Raw genomic sequence first — 23,344 nt, 5'->3', positions numbered from 1 at the left:
ATTTTTTTTTTACTGTATAACTGTTTTAATAAAAAGGGAATATAGTAATTGAATAGAACTTTATTGAATCCTTATGACTTGTGTCGCGTACCTTCAGTAGTGAGTACTGACAGCTGGCGATGACCAGGCAGAACTGGAAGACCCAGATGTCCCTGAAGAAGCCCTCCAGGAGCAGCAGGAACCCCAGGAAGGCCACCATGCTGGCCAGCACCACCGCAAACACATTCTCTCCTACACTGCGGTTCCTACAGGACAGACACAATGGAGGATAGGAGGTCATTTACTATCCAGGGTTGCAAAATTCCAGTAACGTTACAAAAATGCCCAGGTTTCCCAGAAAATGCTATATTTTGGGGGAAAAGCAGTAACCCTAACACTGTCACTCCACAGTATAGAAAATAACCTCTTAACGAAACCTTGGCTTCCTCCTCAGTACAGATGCCAAACATTGGATCATATTACCACTGCGATAAACTAGCTCGCTGCTGTGTCTCACCTGTCCAGTAGCGCCAGCAGGGCCAGGCGGTCGTAGCGTACCCTCAGCCACTTCCCTGGCAGCACCCAGAAACGGTAGTACTGTTTGGGCTTGGCCTTCTCCTCGATCATCAACGTGTTCTCGTGGGACTCATGCAGGGACTCATGGTCCAGGTCAAACTGGAGACAGAGAGGGGGATTCAAGTCAAACATCATGCGTATTAAAAAATAAATAAATAAAGCCACATTTACAGGAATATGCAAGGAAATGTCCAGGGGTTCATTTGTCTGAAACACATGACTTTGATTTGATTGATTAGGATCCCCATTAGCCAGCGCCAGTAGCAACAGCAAGTCTTACTGGGGGTCTGACATAACGGAAAAAAACACTAGACAAAATACTTTACAATTGACATACATTTAAAAACATTAACACGTAGTGTGTGTGTGCATCGATCAGATACACATACATGTCAGTACAAACACACAACAAGTAGGTTGCACAGGGGAGAAGTGTTCTGCCGTGAGGTGTCGCTTTATTTATTTTTTAAACCAGGTTTGCTGTTCACATGCACTATATAACATTGCAGGGAGTTCTATGCACTCATGGCTCTGTATAATACGCTGCGTTTCCTTACATTTGTTCTGGACCTGGGGACTGTGAAATGTTGGTGTAAGTGTGTGTGTGTGTGTCAGTGCTGTGTAGAAGTTGACTCGACAAACTATTTGGAATTTCCAACCCATTGTTTCTTATATAAACAAGAAGTGACGCAGTCAATCTTTCCTCAACTCTTAGCCAAGAGAGACTGGCATGCATAGTATTTATATCAGCCCTCTGATCACAATGAAGAGCAAGACGTCCCGCTCTGTTCTGGGCCAGCCGCAGCTTAACTATAACTTTCTTTGCAGCACTTGACCACATGACTGGACAATAATCAAGCTAAGATAAAACTAGAGCCTGCAGGACTTGCTTTGTGGAGTGTGGTGTCAAAAAAAGCAGAGCATCTCTTTATTACGGACAGGCCTCTCCCCATCTTTACAACCATTGAATCTATGTTTTGACCACGACAGTTTACAAATCTAAGGTAACACCAAGTCATTTTGTCTCAACTTGTTCGACAGCCACACCATTCACTACCAGATTCAGCTGAGGTCTAGAACTTAGGGAAAGATTTGTACCAAATACAATGCTCTTAGTTTTAGAGATGTTCAGGACCAGTTTACGACTAGCCACCCATTCCAAAACAGACTTTGTTAAGGGTTTCAGTGACTTCATTAGCTGTGGTTGCTGATGCGTGTCTGGTTGAATCATCAGCATACATGGACACACATGCTTTGTTTAATGCCAGATGCAGGACATTGCAGGACATTGGTTTCCATTGGCTTCCATTAAAGAAAGCCCTTCTATTAGATAGATTGCTCTGAATCCACGATATGTCAGAGGTTGAAAAGCCATAACACATCCATTGTCAACAACAGGTTATGGTCAATAAAATCAAAGGCTGCACTGAAATCTAAGAGTACAGCTCCCACAATCTAATTATTATCAAAGAAATTGATAATTAAATTGTGGGAGCTGTACTCTTAGATTTCAAATCAAATCAAATTTGATTTGATTTGAAATCTAAGAGTACAGCTCCCACAATCTAATTATCAATTTCTTTCAGCCAATCATCAGTCATTTGTGTCAGTGGAGTACATGTTGAGTGCCCTTCTCTATAAGCATGATGAAAGTCTGTTGTTATTTTGTTTTTACAGAGAAGTAGCATTGTATTTGGTCAAACACAATTTTTCCCAAAGGTTTACTAAGAGCTGGCAGCAAGCTGATTGGTCTGCTGTTAGAACCAGTAAAGGCAGCTTTACCACTCTTGGGTAGCGGAATGACTTTGGCTTCCCTCCAGGCCTGAGGACAAAGACTTTTCTCTAGGCTCAGATTAAAGATATGACAGGCAGGAGTGGGTATAGAGTCAGCTACCATCCTCAGTAGCTTTCCATCTAAGTTGTCAATGCCAGGAGGTTTGTCATTATTGATCGATAATCATTTTCCCACCTCTCCCACACTAACTTTACAAAATTCAAACTTGAAATGCTTCTTTCATTATTATTTTATTTTAAATATACATGAGTATGATGGCTCACTGTTCGTTGTTGGCATTTCCTGCCTAAGTTTGCCCACTTTACCAATGACGTAATAATTCAAATAACTGGCAACATCAAATGGTTGTGTGATGAATCAGCCATCTGATTCGATGAAAGATGGAGTTAAATTTGTCTTACTGCCCATAATTTCATTTAAAGTACTCCAAAGTTGTTTTCCGTCATTGATCTTGGCTTCATAATACAGTTTAATCTTCTTTTTGTTGAGTTAAGTCACATTTGTCAATTTACAGTAAGTCAGCCAGTCAGATGTGCACACAGACTTATTAGCCACTCCTGTTGCCCCATCTCTTTCAGCCATACAGTTTTTCAATTCCTCATCATTCCATGGAGCCTTAACAGTTCTAACAGTCCGTTTCTTAACAGGTGCATGTTTATCAATAATTGGAAGAAGCAATGTCATAAATTCATCAACTGTGGTGTCTGGATGCTCCTCATTAATCACGTCAGACCAACAAATATTTTTAACATCATCCACATAAGAGTCACAGCAAAATCTTTTGTATGATCTCTTATATACTATTTTAGGCCCAGCTGTTGGAACTTTGGCTTTCCTGGATATAGCCACTATATTGTGATCACTGTATCCAATGGGTATGGATACAGCTTCAGAACAAAGCTGTTGAAATAGGAATTAGAATGTCGTTTCCCCTCACCTCTGGCATCTCTGACATCTCCAGGGGCACCCTGCGTACCTGCATGCCCTGCAGAACCACGGGCCTGGGCTGGAGCATGGTGAGCACCGGGGCCCCCTCCTGGACATCAGTGGAAGTGAAGCTGGAGGATTGGGACTGTCGTTCCCGCTCCCTGAGAGGAGAAGAGGGAAAGGGGTCAGACATATCAAAATCAGTTTCGGGCAAAGAGCCTAAAGCGCATCAGAGAGAGACACGTACGCCACTGGGTCCTCATAACCGCCTCCAGCAGGTCCAAACGTGTACGATCTCTTCACACCTGGAAAAACACCAGCACAGCAACAACAATGAATGGAGACTACAACTACATTGTAAACTAGGACAGAATCATTTGCATTGCAAATCTAAATACATGAATGTCTCAGTAAAGCCTATGAACAATGGGGCTTATTTCTTGCTCTCTTCAGGATAGGTTAATTTAAGAGAGGGCACCCCGCCCCCCTCCAAGGTTCTAAAGCGAGCCTCAGCCTAGCATCACCACACACACACACACTCACCACCCTCGTCATAAAAGTAGTGCACAGCCCCCTCTGTGGTGTCGTCAAATGTTGAGGCCTCGTGGACCCCCCCGCGGGGCAGCAGTAGTGAGGTGGCGAACTGTAAGGCAGAGGGCAGGGTCCGGGTCCGCGAGTGTGAGGAGGTACGGGCACGCTGGAGGTCCTGGAGACTACAGGAAGATAGGAGCTGGGCTTTATGGAGCATGTACATACGGAGGTGACTGGCATAAGAGATGCAGTCGAAGTCGGAAGTTTACATTCACTTAGGTTGGCGTCATTAAAACTAGTTTTTCAACCACCCCACAAATTTCTTGTTAACAAAGTATAGTTCTGGCAAGTTGGTTAAGACATCTACTTTGCGCATGACAAGTAATTTTTCCAACAATTGTTTACAGACAGAAAATTCACTGTATCACAATTCCAGTGGGTCAGAAGTTTACATACACTAAATTGATGAAAATTATGTCATGGCTTGAGAAGCTTCTGATAGGCAAATTGACATCATTTGAGTCAATTGGAGGTGTACACGTGGATGTATTTCAAGGCCTACCTTCAAACGCAGTGCCTCTATGCTTGACATCCTGGGAAAATCAAACAAAATCAGCCAACACTTCAGAAAAAAAATTGTAGACCTCCACAAGTCTGGTTAGTAGTGCGCAAGTATAAACACCATGGGACCACGTAGCCATCATACCGCTCAGGAAGGAGACGCGTTCTGTCTCCTAGGGATGAATGTGCTTTGGTGCAAAAAGTGCAAATCAATCCCAGAACAGCAAAGGACCTATATCCACAGTAAAACGAGTCCTATATCGACGTAACCTGAAAGGCCGCTCAGCAAGGAAGTAGCCACTGCTCCAAAACCACCCTAAAAAAGCCAGACTACAATAAACAACTGCACATGGGGACAAAGACAGTACTTTTTGGAGAAATGTCCTCTGGTCTGATGAAACAAAAATAGACCTGTTTGGCCATAACGACCATCGTTATGTTTGGAGGAAAAAAGGGGATGCTTGCAGGCCGAAGAACACCATCCCAACCGTGAAGCACAGTGGTGGCAGCATCATGTTGTGGGGGTGCTTTGCTGCAGGAGGGACTGGTGCACTTCACAAAATTGATGGCATCATGAGGCAGGAAAATTATGTGGATATATTGAAGTAACATCTCAAGACATCAGTCAGGAAGTTAAAGCTTGGTCGCAAATGGGTCTTCCAAATGGACAATGACCCCAAGCATACTTCCAAAGTTGTGGCAAAATGGCTTAAGGACAACAAAGTCAAGGTATTGGAGTGGCCATCACAAAGCCCTGACCTCAATCCTATAGAAAATATGTGGACAGAACTGAAAAAGCATGTGTGAGCAAGGAGGCCTACAAACCTGACTCAGTTACACCAGCTCTGTCAGGAGGAATGGGCCAAAATTCACCCAGCTTATTGCGGGAGGCTTGTGGAAGGCTACCTGAAATGTTTGACCCAAGTTAAAAAACTGAAAGGCAATACTACCAAATACTAATTGAGTGTATGTAAACTTCTGACCCACTGGGAATGTGATGAAAGAAATAAAAGCTGAAAGAATAATAGTAGAGAGAATTATTTCTAACATTTTACATTCTTAAAATAAAGTGGTGATCCTAACTGACCTAAAACAGGGAATTTTTACTAGGATTAAATGTCAGGAATTGTGAAAAACTGAGTTTAAATGTAGTTGGCTAAGGTGTATGTAAACTTCCGACTTCAACTGTATAGCAAGCACACTGGTGTGGAAGTGTTTGACTGGACCAACCTGGGTGGGGAGCCCATGGTAGAGGGGGGTGGTGTGGGGTTGCTCCCCGCGTTGTGTCGCCTGCGGATGGCCTGAGTCCTCTTCACACTGCTCATCGAGTCCCGCTTGCCCCCCTCCTCTGGGGCCAGAGCTGGGGCAGCAGATATTCACATTAGTACAAGGACGTTCATTTCAGATTGAATTCTAGAAATACCTGACCCTGATTAATGGAGTAAATATAGCAAACAATCCAAATTTCAATGAAACAGTTACACATTTCAGAGCTTTCCAACTTGAATGGGACTGTTTAAAAGTAAGGTTTGCTGATCTAGAATCAGTTTAGCCTTTTTTATTATAATGAAATGGAAAGGGGCGATCTGATCCTAGATCAGCACACGTTATGAATAAAGGCCCAAAGTTAGAGAGAGTATATCTCACCTCCCCCCACAGCTCCCTCCTCCACCAGTTCCCCGGCCCTCCAGCCCGTCTGGTTGCCAGCCCAGGAGCCTCCCAGAGAGTCCAGGCGATGGTGGTGAGTTCCAGGGAAGCCGTCTGTGTGGCTGGTCCGGGCCTCCAGGTCTGACTTGGAGACGGTGAGGGGTCGTGGAGCAGGGGTGGAGGAGGTCAGCATGGTGGAGGGCAGGGCCACAGTGTTAGTGTGGCCCCCACCGGCCCCGTCCATACTGAGCACCCTGGCGTGAGTTTTAGCACTAGCTGTGCTAGCTGACCTCTGAGCCCTTTGGGAGTGGGATGGGCCAGCTGTCTCAGACAACTCTCCTTCCCTAGGGTTGGGCAGTTGGGTGGAGGAGGGCGGGTTCGTAATGCCAGCGTTAGCGAGGTCAGGGGAGTAGCAGGAGGTAGAGGAGCTCGAGTCGTCATCGTCGTCGTCGTCAGAGCTGTAGCGTCTCTGGGAGCCCAGACTTGAGCCGGCGCTCATGTCACTGCCGTCATCCTCGTCACTGGAGTCTTCAAACAGGCTCTCACTGTAGGCCTTAGCCCCCAGCCGGCTGCGCACTGGGATGTAGTCTCTGTGCTGCCCGTGGTGCCGCCTGTAGGAGCCGCAGTCAAAGCTGCTGCTTCCCGCTCCACCTCGCTTACGAGGGGCTTTCCTGCGGCCAGGCCGGTGGCCCACACTACTGCCACCGGTCCGCAGCAGCTTCAAGTCTTTGGGGCGCACCACCTGCTGGGCCTGCAGAGAGGACTGCTCAGAGTGCAGGAATGGGGTGGAGGAGACGGGCAACGCAGGCTCGGAACACACTAGACCCAGGGCCAGCCCTGACGGCACCGAGCTGGCCTGCCTCGGAGGGGGGAGGGGGGGAACCCTCCTGTCCAGATCACAGGACTCGGAGTGCCCACTACTGGAGGGAGAGGAGTCCTGGAGGGAGGGGGGCTGTACAATATCTGAGTGGACAGGTGGCAAATCTTCCCCTTCGACTAGTGTCCTATCAAGCTCCTGGCCCAGAGAGCACTCTTTGGCGGGGGAGCGCAGCAGTTCACTGTCCGACAGGTCGTCAGTATCACTTCCCCCCTGCAGCACTGGCTCCTCTGCTGGCTCTAGGGTACTGATGCCCAGGGCTGGGGCAGAGGTCGGTGTCCCTGCGTCTATGTTCCGTGGCAGGCTGAGTGAAGGGCTCTCCAGCTGGGTGGAGTCAGTCTTCTCACTGCGGTAGCTGCTGACGGTGCTGAGGGTCTCGCGGTCCGTGGCCGCCCCACCCCCACTGAAGCAGCTGTCTGTGGAGCCAGCAGCCAAGGCCACCCCACTGCGGCTGCCTGGGTGCTCTGTTCCTGGGGCGAAGGCCACGGGGTCAAGGCCCAGCCCCAACAGGTTCTCACTCAGCTCCTCACTCAGACTGCTCTTTATGAGAGGGCTGATGGGAGTGTCCCCCAGGCTCCCCGACTCAGCAGAGGGGCCAAGGGGGGAGTATGCTCCCATCACAATCACATCCTCGTCAGGACTCTGCTGGGACAGCTGCTCCAGCATCCCCTCAATCTCTTCCAACTGGCCCTTCTCTCCTCCGTCTTCCTGACTGGAAGGTGAGGGGGGGATGGAGATGCACTCCCCAGGTTGTAAGCTACCAAATCCCCCTGACATCCCTGCTCCCACTCCCCTTAGACCAGGGAACTCTCCTCCTAGGGCAGCAGCCAAGCAGGACTGAACCATGTTGGCAACATCTGAAAGAAGTGAAAATCCAAACTAAGTACACACGACAAAGCAAAGATCAACATAGCTAACGTGTTTTGCGTTGGATTAAAAATAAACATTATATCACCATTTGCACATGGACAAAAGATTCTAGGTCTATTTCCAGTGTAACGCTATGCTTACGGATCGGGTCCTGGGAGCTGTGGCGGAGGATCTCCCGGTGTGCTGACGTGACAATCAAGTTGTTGCTGCCTTGCTCTCGCATCAGATCCTTGATATCTGAGAAGAGAAGAAGCAGTCCCTAAATTACACTGTTGCCCATGTTGGGTTAAAAAAAAAAAAAAACACAGCAACTCTTAGTCAGATCTACTTTACCAACCACAACACTGCGGTTAGAGTGGAGTTAGATTAATGCTATACCCTTGGAGCCTCCACTGTCATCAAGCTGAGGCAAAAACTCCTGAGGGGAAACAAAAACATTTGTTGGATTAAGAATGAATATCACAGGAATATAGATCATTTGTATGGGATTAAACAACCCAATCATTTCATGTTCCTGTGCAGTGTGCATGAAGGGTGCAGTTTGTTGCATGGAACTATGTTAAAAGAGTATGGATGTGTGCGGTGTAAATGCAAGGCAGTCCTCACCGACACCTGGTTGAGTCCAAACAGAGAGTGCTGGGAGCTGCAGCGAACTGGAGGTGTTGAGTTGACCTTCCTGAACACAGTCATCTCCACACCAACATTGCTGTCCCTGAGAGGGGAACATAGCAACATGAGAAAACATAACACTAAAATCTGGCCACAATCATGTGAAATAACAGCCCTCAAGGCATCAACACAAATGAGCCTCTTCACTCAGATGTGCATAGAATGACATCTTGTTTTGACATGATTTAACAGAAAAAAAGGATTCCATTAGGATTTGGAAATCTCCACCAGTACCCATGCTGATTCCCGTCGTGGCCTCCGGACCCATCATCCCCCTCTTCTAGCCGTGGGGCGTCGGTTATGAGCGAGGCCTGCCTCTTCTCCACTATCTCCCCCAGGTCGAACATGGCATGGAGGCGAAAGTTCACTGCCTTTATGACAGTGAAGAAGGCTGCCACCACAGCACAGTACACACCTGCCACAACCAGGCTGGGGGGGAGAGACTGGACGGAAGGACAAGAGAGGGGAGGGGAGAAGAAAGATTGAGTCCAGAGCTGGGAATAAAAGTAGGCTAGCCCATGATGAGGGTAATGAAACAACGCCTTGTTCTCAATACCAGTAAAAGAACAAATGGTTCACCTAGATAGGCAGGCACATGGACAAATTGGGCATCACATTACAGACAAGGAAGACCACTCTTCAAAGATGACAGCTTGAGAGGACATAACATGTCTGGTTTACAGGTAACAAGCTTCACTAGAGCAAATATTAACACGTTTGACCACAAAAGCTTAAACATGAAAGTAAGAGAAGGAATGCTGTTTTGAATTGGGAGGGGAAAATGGTAGTCTGTTCCACTTTATTACCAACATCATCCTTTTCTCCTGTCCTATGATAAAAACTAGTTTGACCTGAATAGTGGCTGATACTGCACTAATAAATGTGTATGTAAAAAGTGCCTGACAAACATGACACCCAGTCAAAATGAATTTTTCCACCCTTTTTATCTACCATAAATTGTCCCCTCCATGAATACTCACCATGTAAAGCAGGAAAGGGAAGGCCAGGAGAAAGATCCAGAGGTACAGGTGGAAGCAGTTGGAGAACGTGCTCTGATGGGGGTCCACATACCAGCCTCCTGTGAGCGAAGCCCACACCCCCTGCCGCAGTATCTGAAGAGCTTGGGAACCCATTGTCCCCCTCAGAGCAGCCAACCCAGGGTTCCAAGGTTTCCTCTAAGGCTGGAGCTCCAGACGGTCCAGTTGTAGCCACCCGTTCACGTATCTACAATGGCACTTCCATTGAGGATGAAAAGTTAATGAGTCAGTTGAAGACAGTCCTCTTCACTTTCTGGTGTATAGTCCTTAGTGTATCTCAAGGGAGGCTGTGCATGTTCTTGCTCCAGACTGGGCTGCTTTGCTGTGCAGTTCTTGCAAAAAAGTAATCCTTGCTTTATATGGAGAATTCGTTTTTGGCACACTGGTGGTGACCCACTGACTAAATAACATTCATCTGGAAGAAAAATCACAACTGCTTTGGTTGGTTTCTTCACACATTTCCAGCATTTTGAGTCACACGTCAATAAATTAAGAGTAGGTCCTGATAACATCCTTCAGAGGAAGACGCTGTGCACCGCTCTAATGTCACAGGCAATCATAATAATGCTCCTACTCAGAGATGGAGCCGTAACTAGGTTGGACTCATTTCTTTAGATATGTACTTCGGAGTCCTCAACCTCACGAGACCGGAAGCTTTATGAATCCTGAGAAATTATCAGAATAGCCATTTGCAATGATACTCCATAGATATATATGTATACTACTACCCTAAAGTATCTGAATCAGCAAATGCAGAAAGCTAGCTAGCTACCCATTAGCCATTCGGGAGCTTAGTTCATAACCCAACTAACTAGGAATTCTATTTTTCATGACCCCTTGGTAGCAATAACGTTAGCGTCAAGGCCAACACTACTCCCACTAGCCTGTTACCTACTGACTGATATACACAATATCACTTATTTTACTGTTATCTAAGTTAGCTGGCTAGGTAATGCTAGCTAGCAGCTGCCTACATGTTATTTTAGCTATCAACAATTTCCTCCAGACGTTATTTGCCAACCAATGCACTCCACCAACAAACATAGCAAGCTACCTAGCTGATTTGTCAACTGAAAACACTTAACATTAGATACATGCTAACGTTAGCTATAACCAAATAGTTAGCAGTTAGCTATATGCCAACCATTGTGCTTCCAAAACAAGACACCAACATGTCATTTCGAGATAATACTTATAAACAAATGCATTATGTGTCGGATTAAACAGAATGGCCAACATAGAGATTTGGCAGCAAATACATCATGGACGCTCGATTAGCATGCTAGTTAGGCCACATCAAAATAAAACAGCCCACGCTAAATTAGCTATCAGAATTGAGACGGAGTGTTTGGCTAGATAGAAAACTTGGTAACCTCTCGTGATAACTATATAGTATTCAATTGTTTATCGACGACTCCCTTAGGTAAATCAACGCTGCTCAGCTGTGCCTCTTCTCTTCCGTGTAAAGCAGTAACGTCGTTAGCTAGCTAAAGAATCTCGGATTTTTCCTTACCACTGCGGGTTGTTAGCTAGTACATTTGGCTAGTTTACCACAGTTGGCTATCATTGTTTTCAGGTGATGGTGGCATTTCTTCTTTGGAAAGACACTGTGGATATCTACTTTTTGTTTCAGAAAAACTGTCAGTTTGTACAGATTTGCGTCATTGCCCTTATCATGTGTTCGCTAGCTGGATAGCTAGCGTTAAAAAGCTCCTATTCGTTAGCTCGCTAGCTGCTACAATCATATTCACACTGGAAGCAAAAACCCACACAGGAAGAGAATGACATTCCACAGTGTCATTTTGGTCGTGTTGCATTAGTCATTCTTCTAATATGTAGCTAGCTATAGTTCCACAACAACTTTTACAATTGGTGAACAGAAAGCACAGCCTCAAAATTAAATTTAAAAAAGACAGCAAAGAAACTGATTGCTATGACAATCAGTACCGCATAATAATCCAAGATTGTTTGCCAGATGCTGATAACATGATCATGTCGCTCTGCATCTTTATAAACGCGCTTCCAAACAGTTTTCACACATTTCTTTTCACAGTTTTTGTTAATATACAGTTTTTTTCCCCTTTAATATTTGTATAGGTCTAGGAGTTCTGGAACTTTAGGGGGAAAATGTTATTGTAATTTTATTCTCACATTACTGGGCACATGAGGAAATTAATTCTGATGTGATATTCACAAAACAATAAAAGACAGTCTTTCTAGCCCTAGGTCTGGGATTTCTGAGACTACTGTTCTTTGACCATAAGTTTAGCTTTGTTCGATTTCAGTGCAGCCTTAGATGTTATTGATCATAATTTGTTATTGAAAAAACAAGCTTATTATGACTTTCAATCACATGGTTGGAGAAGTACTTATCCAATAGAATCCAGAGAGTGTTCTTCAATGGAAGCTTCTCCAACATCAGACATGTACACTGCGGTATCCCTCAGGGCAGTTGCCTTGGGCCGTTACACTTCCCTGTTTTAACAAATGATTTGCCATCTGATTGCTCACTCTACACAACAGCACCTACAGCCAGTGACCTCACTGAGACTCTTGGTAAGGAGTTACAGTCAGTGTCAGAATAGGTCATTAACAATAAACTGGTCTGAAATACATCTAAAACCAAAAGCTTTGAATTTAGTTCAAAGCATTCTCTTAGACCTTAACCTCAACTGGAGTTGTGCATAAAAGGTGTGACCATTGACCAAGATGAAGAAGCTGAACTCCTAAGAGTAACACTGGTCAGTTATCATGGTCAAGTCATATTGACAAAGTCGTTGTGAAGATAGGGCGAGGTATGTATGTTATAAAAATATGTTTTGCGCTTTTGACACAAAGATCAACTGTACTAGTTGTTCAGGCTCTGATCTCGTCCCATCTTGATTACTGTCCGGTAATATGGTCAGGTGCAGCAAAGAAATACCTAGCAAAGCTGCAGCTTGCTCAAAACAAAGCAGCACGCCTTTCCCTTAACTGCACACAAAGAACTAACATCAACAACATGCAAAAAAGCAAGTTTAGCTTAAAAAACAGATGTAAAAAAAAACATATTGTATCACAGCGCCTCTCCTCTTCTAAAGATCTGTTTTAACTGTACTGTATAAGAATATGAATATGTACAGTGCCTTCAGAAATAATTCATACCACTTGACTTATTCCACAAAAAGTGTGTTACAGCCTGAATTCAAAACGTATTAAAAAAATGTTTTTCATCCATCTACACACAATACCCCATAATGACAAAGTGTTGTTGTTGTTTTATAAATTTGTGCAAATACAGAAATATTTCATTTACATAAGTATTCACACCCCTGAGTCAATACTTTGTAGAAGCACCTTTGGCATTGACTAAAGCTGTGAGTCTAAATGGGTTAGTCTCTATGAGCTTTCCACACCTGTATTGTGAAACATTTCCCCATTATTCTTTTCACAATTCATTAAGTTTTGTCAAGTTGGTTGATGATCATTTGCAAGCGTTGCCATAGATTTTCAAGCAGTTTTAAGTCAAACCTGTAACTAGGCCACTCAGGAACATTCAATGTCATCTTGGGAAGCAACTCCAGTGAATATTTGGCCTTGTGGATTAGGTTATTGTATGTAGTTCTGTCTTTGAGCTGTTCTTGTCTATTTATGTTCTGTGTTATGTCATTCTGAATTATCTTTAATGTTTTGTGTGGATCCCCAGGAAGTGCAGCTACTGCTTTTGCAACAGCTAATGGGGATCCTAATAAAATACCAAATACTTGTTGAAAGGTGAATTTGTCTCCCAGTTTCTGTTGGAAATCAGTGCATGTGCTTAGCTCTATTCTGTTTCCTTATATAAAAAAATAAGTCCCTTGTCTTTGCCAATGACAAGCATGCCCATAACATGATGCAGCCACCAACATGCTTGAAAATATGAAGAGTGAAACTCTGTGATGTGTTGTATTGGATTTGCCCCAAACATAGTGCTTTGTATTCAGGACAAAACATGTATTTGCCACATTTTTAGCAGTTTTACTTTAGTGTCTCATTTCAAACAGGATGCATGTTTTGGAATATTTTTTATTTGCAATCTCCATAGACAAACATTGGCAGTAGAATGGCCTTACTGAAAAGCTCAGTGACTTTCAATGTGACACCGTCATAGGATGCCACCTTTCCAACAAGCCAGTTTGTTAAATTCCTGCCCTGCTAGAGCTGCCCAGGTTAACTGTAAGTTAAGTGGAAGTGGAAACGTCTAGGAGCAACGACGGCTGACAATGCCATTCTAGACAATTCTGTGCTTCCAACTTTGTGCCAACAGTTTGGAGAAGGCCCTTTCCTGATTCAGCATGACAATGCCCCTGTGCACAAAGCAAGGTTCCATACAGAAATGGTTTGTCGAGATTGGTGTAGATGACTTCAGCCCCATCGAACACCTTTGGGATGAATTGAAACACGGACTGCGAGCCAAGCCTAATCGCCCCAAATCAGTGCCTGACCTCACTAATGCTCTTGTGGCTGAATGGAAGCAAGTCCCCTCAGCAGGTTAGTATTGTGGAGTAACTACAATGTTGTTGATCCATCCTCAGTTTTCTCCTATCACAGCCATTAAACTGAAACTTTCTTAAAGTCACCATTGTCCTCATGGTGAAATCCCTAAGTGGATAACTTCCTCTCCTGCAACTGAGTTAGGAAGGATGCCCGTATCTTTGTAGTGACTGGGTGTATTGATACACCATCCAAAGTGTAACTAATAATATCACCATGCTCAAAGGGATATTCAATGTATACTTTTTTACCCATCTACCAATAGGGGCCCTTCTTTGCAAGGCATTGGAAAACCTCCCTGGTCTTTGTGGTTGAATAATTTAAAAAAAAATGACTGCCCCGAATGAGGGACCTTACAGATAATTGTATGTGTGGGTACAGAGATGAGGTAGTCATTCAAAAATCATTATTATTGCACACAGAGTGAGTCCACACAACTCATAATGTGCCTTGTTAAGTACAGTTTTACTGCTGAACGTATTTAGGCTTGCCATAACAAAGGAGCTAAATATCTACTGACTCAAGACATTTCAGCTTTTCATTTTGAATTAATTTGTAAAATGTCTAAAAGCATAATTCCACTTTGACATTATGGGGTATTGTTTGTAGGCCAGTGTATAAGTCAAGGGATGTACTGTATGAATAGTGTGTAAATAGTATTTTTGTTGTCTCTTGGTGTCTTTCCAATATATAACTCTTGTTTTTTAAATGTAATGTCATAACTTATGTTGTTCTTAACTATAACTGTTCTGCACTTTGTTATGTATTTGCATGTTTTATGTGGACCCCAGGAAGAGTAGCTGCAGCATGTGCAGTAGCTAATGGGTATCCTAATAAACTAAACTTTGAAATAGGTCTACTAGGCTAAGAAGTTGGTATAATGAACCCTGTGCTTGAATATCATGTGCAATGTTGGTTGGTTTATGTCATTATTGACAGTAAAGTCATCTGGTTGTTCTCTGAAATGTAGTCTCTAGTGTCTGCACAGTTGCAGCAACAAAAAAAAAGAGGTAGGCGGAGATAGATAATGGGATAACTGGGGTTGTCTTTACTGAGATGTCTCAATTCAAGGAGTAGACAAACGATTGGAGGAGACTGGCAAATGTGCGATCTCGTGAGAAACGAGTCAGAGACAATGAACCTATAGTTTTGGACTGTAGATGGCACTGTTCCCATTCCAATATGCCACTGGCTGTGATGTGTCTCAAGCTTTATAAATACAGTATCCAGACATGAAGCAGGCACAACTGGTCCTGGTGTACAATGAGTGTTTAGTGCTGATTGATTTTGTTCATTAGAATTACATCCTGACAAGCAGGTGAAATGGATCCACTCCCAAACATAACAGTTCTGAAGCATTCAGACACGGCAGTAGGCAACCCACTTCCATCCCTATAGGCCTAACCCCAGCCCTTAGACCATTCAGTGGAGGAGACGATGAAACTCTGATGCTATGGCTTATATCTACACAGTGGTACATGTATTCGTTTGTATAGAAAGACATCCTCCAAAGGTAAAGTAGTCTTGGAACTAACCTGCTAGTCACCCAGAAGCTGACGCTAGTTTATGAAATGGCTCAACACAACCTTACTTGACACTGGATGTTACATTGTCATGTGACAGTTCAGTTTAGCTAGTTGGATAGACAAATTAGATTGCATACCTACCACTAAATGAATGCACATGACATTTGAAGGTATCCCTGAAGATGCCAAGTCATGTTTATGCTGTCATTATGGTGGCTGTGTGCAGGGGGTGTTTGTAGGATTTGAAGACACTGGGTGGGGGCTTAGCCAAAAACCAGTAGGGGGGTCTGGGGGCATTTCCCTCTGGCAATTTGTATTATCATTTAACAGCCTGAATTCAGTGTACTTTGAGATGATCATTGAGAGATTAGAACATTGAGAGATTAGATGTTGTTCAGGTAACTTGAACCTTCCCACATTGCCAGTACTCAATTACAGTTGCTACTTTGGGTCTCTCTACTCTGGAACACTTTCTACTCTCTTCTCTGGAACACATACAGTACATCTAGTGTATTGCAAAAAAACACTGAACAACTTCCAACATAGACTCTGACCTGTCCAATGAGCCAAACTGATTCAATAATCCCACAGTACCCAATCAAATTGTATTTATTTATATAAAGCCCTTTTTTATCAGCCCAACACCCTCTCTTTCTCTCCCTCTCTCACACACACTTTTGTGGGGACCAAACAATTGCTTCCCATTCAAAATCCTATTGTCCCTAACCCTATCCCTAACCCTAACCCTTAACCTAACCCTAACCCGAACCATAATTGTAACCCTAACCCTAAACCTAACCCCTAAGCCTAAAATAGCCCTTTTCCTTGTGGGGAATGGCGAAATGTCCCCATTTGTTCCCCATAAGGATAGTAAAACACAAACACACACATACGCACGCACACACACACACAGTGCAGTGATTTGAATCTATTAAGCAGCTTTAAGTGATACAGTCTGCGTGCTCACCCCTCCTCTGCATTCTGCATTCTGTGTCTTGTCTGGTGTCTCTCTCCATCATCTATTATTTTGTTGCTCTCTTTGCGTCTGACTGGTGTATCTCGCTCCATCATATCCTAATCTTCTGTTGCTGTCTCTGTGTCTTGTCTGGAGTGTCTCTTTAGTTTTGCAATCCAAAACAGTCAAGGGGATACTGGGGTAGCTGAACTCGTTTTGGGCCAGTGTCTGAGTCATCTAAATGATCCTCTTCCCTACCATTTGCCCCTGGCTGCTGCTGTTCTAAATGCTCCACTGGCCTGTTCCACTGGCCTGCTGTTCTCATCTGTCCTCCCCCTTGGCTCATCTAAAAGGTAGAAGTGCAATGTTGTTAGTTTTACAGGGTGATTGCACTTCCTGATTTGGCCTCGTTTTAGATTTGGTTCATGAAGAAATGCTAGGGGCTATGACTAAATTCAGATGTGAGTTGGTTTCAGGGTATGGTTTGATGTGGGTGTTTCATGAGTGTGTTCACAGGTGAGAAGAGTCAGTGGTGAAAAAATTACCCAATTGTCATACTTGAGTAAAAGTAAAGATACCTTAATAGAAAAGGCCTCAAGTAAAAGTAATCCAGTAAAATACTACTTGAGTAAAAGTCAAAAAGTATTTGATTTTAAATATAAGTATCAAAAGTAATGTCATTGCTAAAATATACTCAAGTATCAAAAGTAAAAGTACAAATAATTTTAAAATCCTTTTATTAAGCAAAGCAGACGCCACACTTTTCTTGTTTTTAAATGTATGGATAGCCAGGGACACAATCCAACACTCAGACATAATTTACAAACAAAGCATTTGTGTTTTGTGAGTCCGCCAGATCAGAGGCATTAAGGATGACCAGGGAAGTTCTCTTGATAAGTGTGTGAATTGGACAATTTTCTGTCCTGCTAAGCATTTAAAATGTAACAAGTACTTTTGGGTGTCAGGGAAAATGTACGGAGTAAAAAGTACATTATTTTCTTTAGGAATGTAGTGAAGGAAAAACGACTTAAGTAGTACTTTAATGTATTTTTACTTAAGTACTTTAGCCACTGGGAAGATTTAGCCAAATTACTTCGCCAATTAGCTTCAGTCGGCTGGTATGTGGGACCTGACTTAGACTTTGGATAGCCTATCTCCGGGCTATACAATAAATTACACAATGCAAATTAGACACTATTTTCATGTTGGACACCTTTAAGTTTTCTCATTAAATGCATTCAATATTTGTAAATTAATTTCTACAGTTTATCATTGATTTGAGGTTTTAAGCTATTGGAATTTTAATATATTGTCCCATGTACATTGTGTAATTTACCGATGGGCCCTAACTAGCCCCATAGGGATATCCAAAGCCAACCCATATTTACCACATGTATTACGATTGGGTAGCGTACAGCTGCACTCCGAATTTATGATTACTCGTGTGTTGCCAGCTGTGGGCATGTGGGCAGGTTTGAAACAAACCCAACCTTCATTTACATTGTGATGCAGTTATGACCACAAGTCTCAAAAAATTGAGTTTCGTACAAGACTAACTTTATAATCAAAATGATCCTATTTACACTTTGTAGTCAATTTTGACAGTAGAATAAATGTTTCTGACTCATATTGATGCCACATAGTCTCTTTTCTAAATGAGAAGTTGGTTTTTAGGGGCAATTACTCTTGTAAGTCACTGTAAACTGACACGACCAGGGAACTCAACTGTAAAGAAAAATTCAAGTGTCCACACAACAGCGCAGCACCACTCCAAACATGACAGATAAGAAGCTACAGTACATAGCCCCTAGGTTATATGAATATAAAGTGACATGAGCCAAAAACAGACCTGTAGAATGAAAGAAGTCATAAGACCTCTATGATTCATTGGATTTTTTAGTTAAAATGTTACCCCCTTTTTCTCCCCAATTCCGTGGTATCCAATTGTTTTAACTTATCTCATCGCTACAACTCCCGTACGGGCTCGGGAGAGACGAAGGTTGAAAGTCATGCATCCTCCGATACACAACCCAACCAAGCCGCACTGCTTTTTAACACAGCGCGCATCCAACCCGGAAGCCAGCCGCACCAATGTGTCGGAGGAAACACCTGGCAACCTTGGTTAGTGCGCACTGCGCCCGGCCCGCCACAGGAGTCGCTGGTGCGCGATGAGACAAGGACATCCCTAACGGCCAAGCCCTCCCTAACCCGGACGACGCTAATTGTGCGTCACCCCACAGGGTTAAATATAATCTTGTATTCAATTTCAGCTTCAGTCCACAGGGGGGCACTGTGTCACTGTCAGAAGATATGTGCTTCAGGTAGAAAAAATGTCTCATCTCTTCGGTCTCAGCTAGCTAGCCAGCCAGTAGCTACCGAACTAGCCAGCCAAGCTAGCTACAGAAACTAAACCCATTTAAATACGCTCACTGGAAATAAACACTTTTCCTAATATCATGACTTATATCAAACATCCCAAGCTTGCCCATTCACTAAATATACTGTTAATTAACTCTGACTGGCTTTAGGATGCTGAGCGCTAACGCTAGCATATCAGCATTAGCCAACCCTTATACTGAGGGAGACTAGCTAGTTAGCTACCACCAACCCTGCACAAACCTGTGGCTAACTCTGCTGATGCACTTTGCCTTTCTAGCTGTTCTGCCCTTTCCACCCCATTCACTGCATCCTCAACCTGCTTGTATTTCTTTGCCTCTCTGTCAAAAGAAAGATGATGCAGACTCTGACTGAGTAACAGGCATTTTGCTGAGTGATGACATTGACATCTATCTGGTGCTGTAGGGGAGGGGTCAAGGGATGTGAGTGGTCCACTGCTTTGTGAAATCTCCACCAATCACAGCAGGCACTGCGTCACTCCAGGGGCTTCTTCCTAGTGCAGTATATTGGATTGTTTATTTTTGTTATTAAAATGTGTCATTCTTTTTTATTTTTGATCCTGAATAGTGCAATTGATGTGTGGTTATGCAAACTCATCACACTGAAATGTAACAAAAAAATGAAAAAACAATTTTGGACCATATAAAGGTTCAGGGCTGGACCAAAAACATCCAGGGTTGAAGCCCCGGAAGCCCCGGCCTAATGACGCCACTGGCTGTGTGTAGTAGTTCAAGTGCCACCCATTCATTTGATGAGGCCTTTGCACCCATAAAAAAGCCACACAACACAGGAGTATACGAAGTATATAACCAATTGTATTTCCCCTCTGTCAATGTACTGTACACATATTAAGGTTAATTTCACAGGAACACTTTACAATATCATTGAGTTAGGACAGGGATATACTCTGAGAAGTTTATGTTAAATGGCACGTCATAAAAAAAACCAAGATGAAATGACAGGAATTGAAAATGTAAACATGATACAACAGAGAGAATGGCAACAACAGACAAAGATAGCCAGGTTTTTCAATGTACATGAAATGAAGAAATGAATCAAAAGAGTGCACATCATCCTTTGTGTTTTCTCTTGATACGTTTACATACAATCACTAACCTGTCCTTAATGGAAATGTCATGTTATTCAACATTGCAAAAAATTAAATACTTATAATGTGTCTCTGTAGTCAGACAATGGTGTCTCATCATAGACAAAATGCTCCCTTTCATCTGTATCGGATTAAAAGGAAAACATTTTTTATAAACGGAACTGCAGGAATGGTAACAAGAGATACACAGAAGTATCTGAGAAGTAGCTATACAATTCACAAACCTTCAATAGTTCATCTCACAGAACAGTCTTTTATTCATGGGTAGAAAAACCAGAATACATGTTTGGTTTGCTTTCAAAGGTAACACAGTATTTATCTCTCAAAGAGATTTTTCTACTGTTTGTGCCTTTCCAGTTTTTTTTTGTGTGCCAATTTTGAAGAAGGAAAGCCGAAAGCCAGCCTCTTGACACAAGCTTGAACATGTCCCCCCCCCCCCCCCTCCCACAGGAACAACCAGAAAAAGTTATTCAAAAGTGACTGTGTCCTGCAGCTCCCTTTCATATTCACTGTCTCTACTTTCCTTATAGGGGGATCTGGCTGGAGTGTTGACAGTGGTAACCGTGGGGGCAGAACATCTCTCACATGTAGTATCTTTTTCATGTCTGTTCCCCCCCCCCCCCCCCCCCTGTCTACTCCAACAAACACAGAAGCAATGCTTTTTCAAACCCAATACATCTATACATACAAATATGTTTACAGAGCAATGTCTTTGCTACAGTAGTGTTTTGCTTTTTGAGATTTGTTAAGCTTGAGGAACTTGTTCCTGGATGGAATGAATGACACTGTCGGTTTGGTGATCTCTTCTCACACAGAGATGAGAGAATCCAGCTCATCTCATCCATCCAATGGTGTGGGTTTGTTGGCTAAATTATGCTGTGAACTGGTGTATTCCCTTTGAAAACCTGTATTTTCCCAAAAGGAAACATGGTTCAATGATATTGGACCATTAACATAGCACCATGGACAACCAGAGAGATAGACAGAGTTGAAAGCCGTTTTACGTGGGATAACACAAAATGGGTTAGGCTAGTCTGCAGAGAAGGTGGGTCACCCAATCTCCAAATATGGGTATGGCTTTAGTTTAATCTAGTAAACTCTACTGGGTTGCTCTGTCCTTATCTACCATAATGACCTTTCAGTACACACTGATACCGCTGACTTCATTACAAAGACATAGGGACTTGAGATAGAGCATGATGAACTGACATTCATGCAAACTTGGTTCTATAGTACAATGATTTAAACTGAGTTTTCACTGGGAACCATAACCATACAGTTGATAGATATTGGTGCTATATACAAACACAGCTAAATGGATATGCTTCTTATCCTGTATGAAATGGTATGTTATCCAATACAATATTTGGTATGTGATACAAATTCTCAAAGCATAATTTAACAGGAATTGTGGAAATACTGATCGCAAATTGGATTTATTTTTTTGTGTGCCACAAATGTAACAATTACACCCTACACTTTGGATATTTATCTAGACGATAATGTGGAAGTGAAATTCTTTGTGAGAACCCCCTTTCCATGATTTTCCTCTATCCCAGTGTACCCCAACAGTCCCAGAGTACCCCCAACAGCACACATCTTTGTTGCTGCCCCGGACAAACTCACCTGATTCAACTGATTGAGGGCTTGATGATTAGTTGACAAGTTGAATCAGGTGTGCTTCTCTGGGGTATTCGAGGACTGGAGTTGGGAAACCCTGCTCTAGCCTATCTCTCTCGTTCTCTCGTTCTCTATCCATCCCTCTCTTAGACATAATACTCTTTGTCTTTGTTCTTCTTGCCCTTGGTTACTGTCTTAGCTACTGCAGCCGTGGTTGTGCTTGGTGTCTTCTCTAGCTTGACCATGGCCCCGTTGCCCTCGGAAACTGGGTTGCTGATGAAGTTGTGTCCCTGGTCCGTCTGGTAGGAGCCCTCGTCACGGTTGCGGTACTTGTACATGGCGTAGAGGAGGATGAGAATGCAGAGGGCAGCAGCTGCCACAATGCCAACCACCATCCCTGTGGTGCTACTGGACTCTCCGATCCTATCCACCAGGCCGGGGTGCATGACCTTCTCACCGGGGGCTGTAGGGTCGGCTGTGGGCACATGGGGGAAATTGGGGGGGTAAGTTAGTCCAGGTGTATACCGGGATGACGGAGGGGCAGGGGGCAGAAGCACCTGGTCACGGGTGTTCATTTTGCCCGCAGGGATGTGGAGCTGGTCAGGGTTGGTGGTGGGAGCATAAGGAAGGGGGCGGGGATTGTGGGGTTTCTGTGCCCCGCCCTCACCGACGGCGGGGGGAGGAGGAGGATGCAGGACTGTCCTATCAGTGACCAGAGGGGAGTTTTTGTAAAAGTCCTCATCATCTGATTCCGTCATCTCCCCAGAACCGAAGGCCGAGACCTCCACAGGGTCACCGCAGTCCTCCTGATCCGGGGGGCAGGGAGGGTGAGGGTTGGACAGCATCAGGGACACTTTGGTGGTCTCAAGTGGGGACAGGGAGGTGGGAGGAGGGGGGATAGCAGGGTAACGGGTGGCGATGGATGGGGGCTCAAGGGAATCCACTGTTATTATAGGCAACACTAATTCACCTCCTAGAAAAGAAAAAGAGAGGGCAGGAGACACACATTAGAGGAGCATTAGGAGACCCCAGACACGAATAATGAACAATTGTGCTCATTACATTACAAACACAATGTGCTCATTATATAGCTACAATGTTCCTAATCATGTAATTTTACGCCATGTAGGGGCAAGATAATTAATATGGAAGATATTTAAGTATACAGTATTATCTATAATATGGATTTGCTTACAAGATCACATTTCACATCTCTTATTACAAATAAAAAAAGACAGCAAACCATGGGATAAGGTCACTTACGTACATCAACATATTGCCACATGATTTTTGCATGAAGAGAAAAACAAATTCAAAAACAGCTGCATAACATTGACATACATCCTTAATCATTTGATTTGCAGTTGCAGACGGATGTGTGCATGCCAGTAACAATATTTGCTAGTTTCCTGAGGTTGAACATCCTTGATGTTGATAGGAACATAACCACACCTCCTCAAGCCACCTCAACAAAATGACCCAAAAAAATCGAGACAAATATCAAGGTTAGGAAGACAACGAAAACAAGACAAGGGCCCGATTCACCTCTACTGACAGTGTCATTGATAAAAGGGAGTGTCAGGGAGGGGCAAGAGGATAGGTGGAGAAAGAAGGCTCATGACAATGACCATTTGTCTGGATAAATTGTGACATCTTTATAGGGCAAACTGGCGACAAGTAACGGCAATTGTCTATCATGATCTAATGTCGCTTTTGAAACTCTTGAAACATTTGCATGAAAACAAGCCTTTTATCAC

The 23,344-nt window shown here is 43.5% G+C and overlaps 2 protein-coding genes across 5 annotated transcripts in view; both read right to left on the bottom strand.

Annotated features, from left to right (window-relative positions):
- Positions 1-11,444, bottom strand: part of LOC110534124 (pecanex 3) — a 29,789-nt gene extending 18,345 nt beyond the window's left edge. Inside the window, exons 1-12 of the mRNA XM_036933227.1 lie at positions 9,413-11,444; positions 8,667-8,875; positions 8,370-8,475; positions 8,142-8,181; positions 7,905-8,000; positions 6,017-7,750; positions 5,600-5,729; positions 3,821-3,990; positions 3,525-3,582; positions 3,288-3,438; positions 497-654; positions 92-245 (exon numbers count right to left, since the gene is read on the bottom strand). Of these exons, the coding sequence (XP_036789122.1) occupies positions 92-245; positions 497-654; positions 3,288-3,438; positions 3,525-3,582; positions 3,821-3,990; positions 5,600-5,729; positions 6,017-7,750; positions 7,905-8,000; positions 8,142-8,181; positions 8,370-8,475; positions 8,667-8,875; positions 9,413-9,565 (3,159 nt within the window). The 5' untranslated portion in view covers positions 9,566-11,444. The remainder of the gene's footprint in view (positions 1-91; positions 246-496; positions 655-3,287; positions 3,439-3,524; positions 3,583-3,820; positions 3,991-5,599; positions 5,730-6,016; positions 7,751-7,904; positions 8,001-8,141; positions 8,182-8,369; positions 8,476-8,666; positions 8,876-9,412) is intronic.
- An 8,210-nt stretch (positions 11,445-19,654) lies between these two features.
- Positions 19,655-23,344, bottom strand: part of LOC110533130 (neurexin-2-like) — a 422,662-nt gene continuing 418,972 nt past the window's right edge. For all 4 annotated transcript variants that reach the window (XM_036933223.1, XM_036933225.1, XM_036933224.1 and 1 more), the window contains one exon: positions 19,655-22,560. In XM_036933223.1, the coding sequence (XP_036789118.1) occupies positions 21,734-22,560 (827 nt within the window). In that variant the 3' untranslated portion in view covers positions 19,655-21,733. The remainder of the gene's footprint in view (positions 22,561-23,344) is intronic.

This window comes from Oncorhynchus mykiss, chromosome 10 (genome assembly GCF_013265735.2).
Source record: "Oncorhynchus mykiss isolate Arlee chromosome 10, USDA_OmykA_1.1, whole genome shotgun sequence".
NCBI classification, from domain to species: Eukaryota; Metazoa; Chordata; class Actinopteri; order Salmoniformes; family Salmonidae; genus Oncorhynchus; species Oncorhynchus mykiss.
The sequence above is the reverse complement of the archived record's forward strand: the minus strand, read 5'-3'. Positions and strand labels throughout refer to the sequence as shown.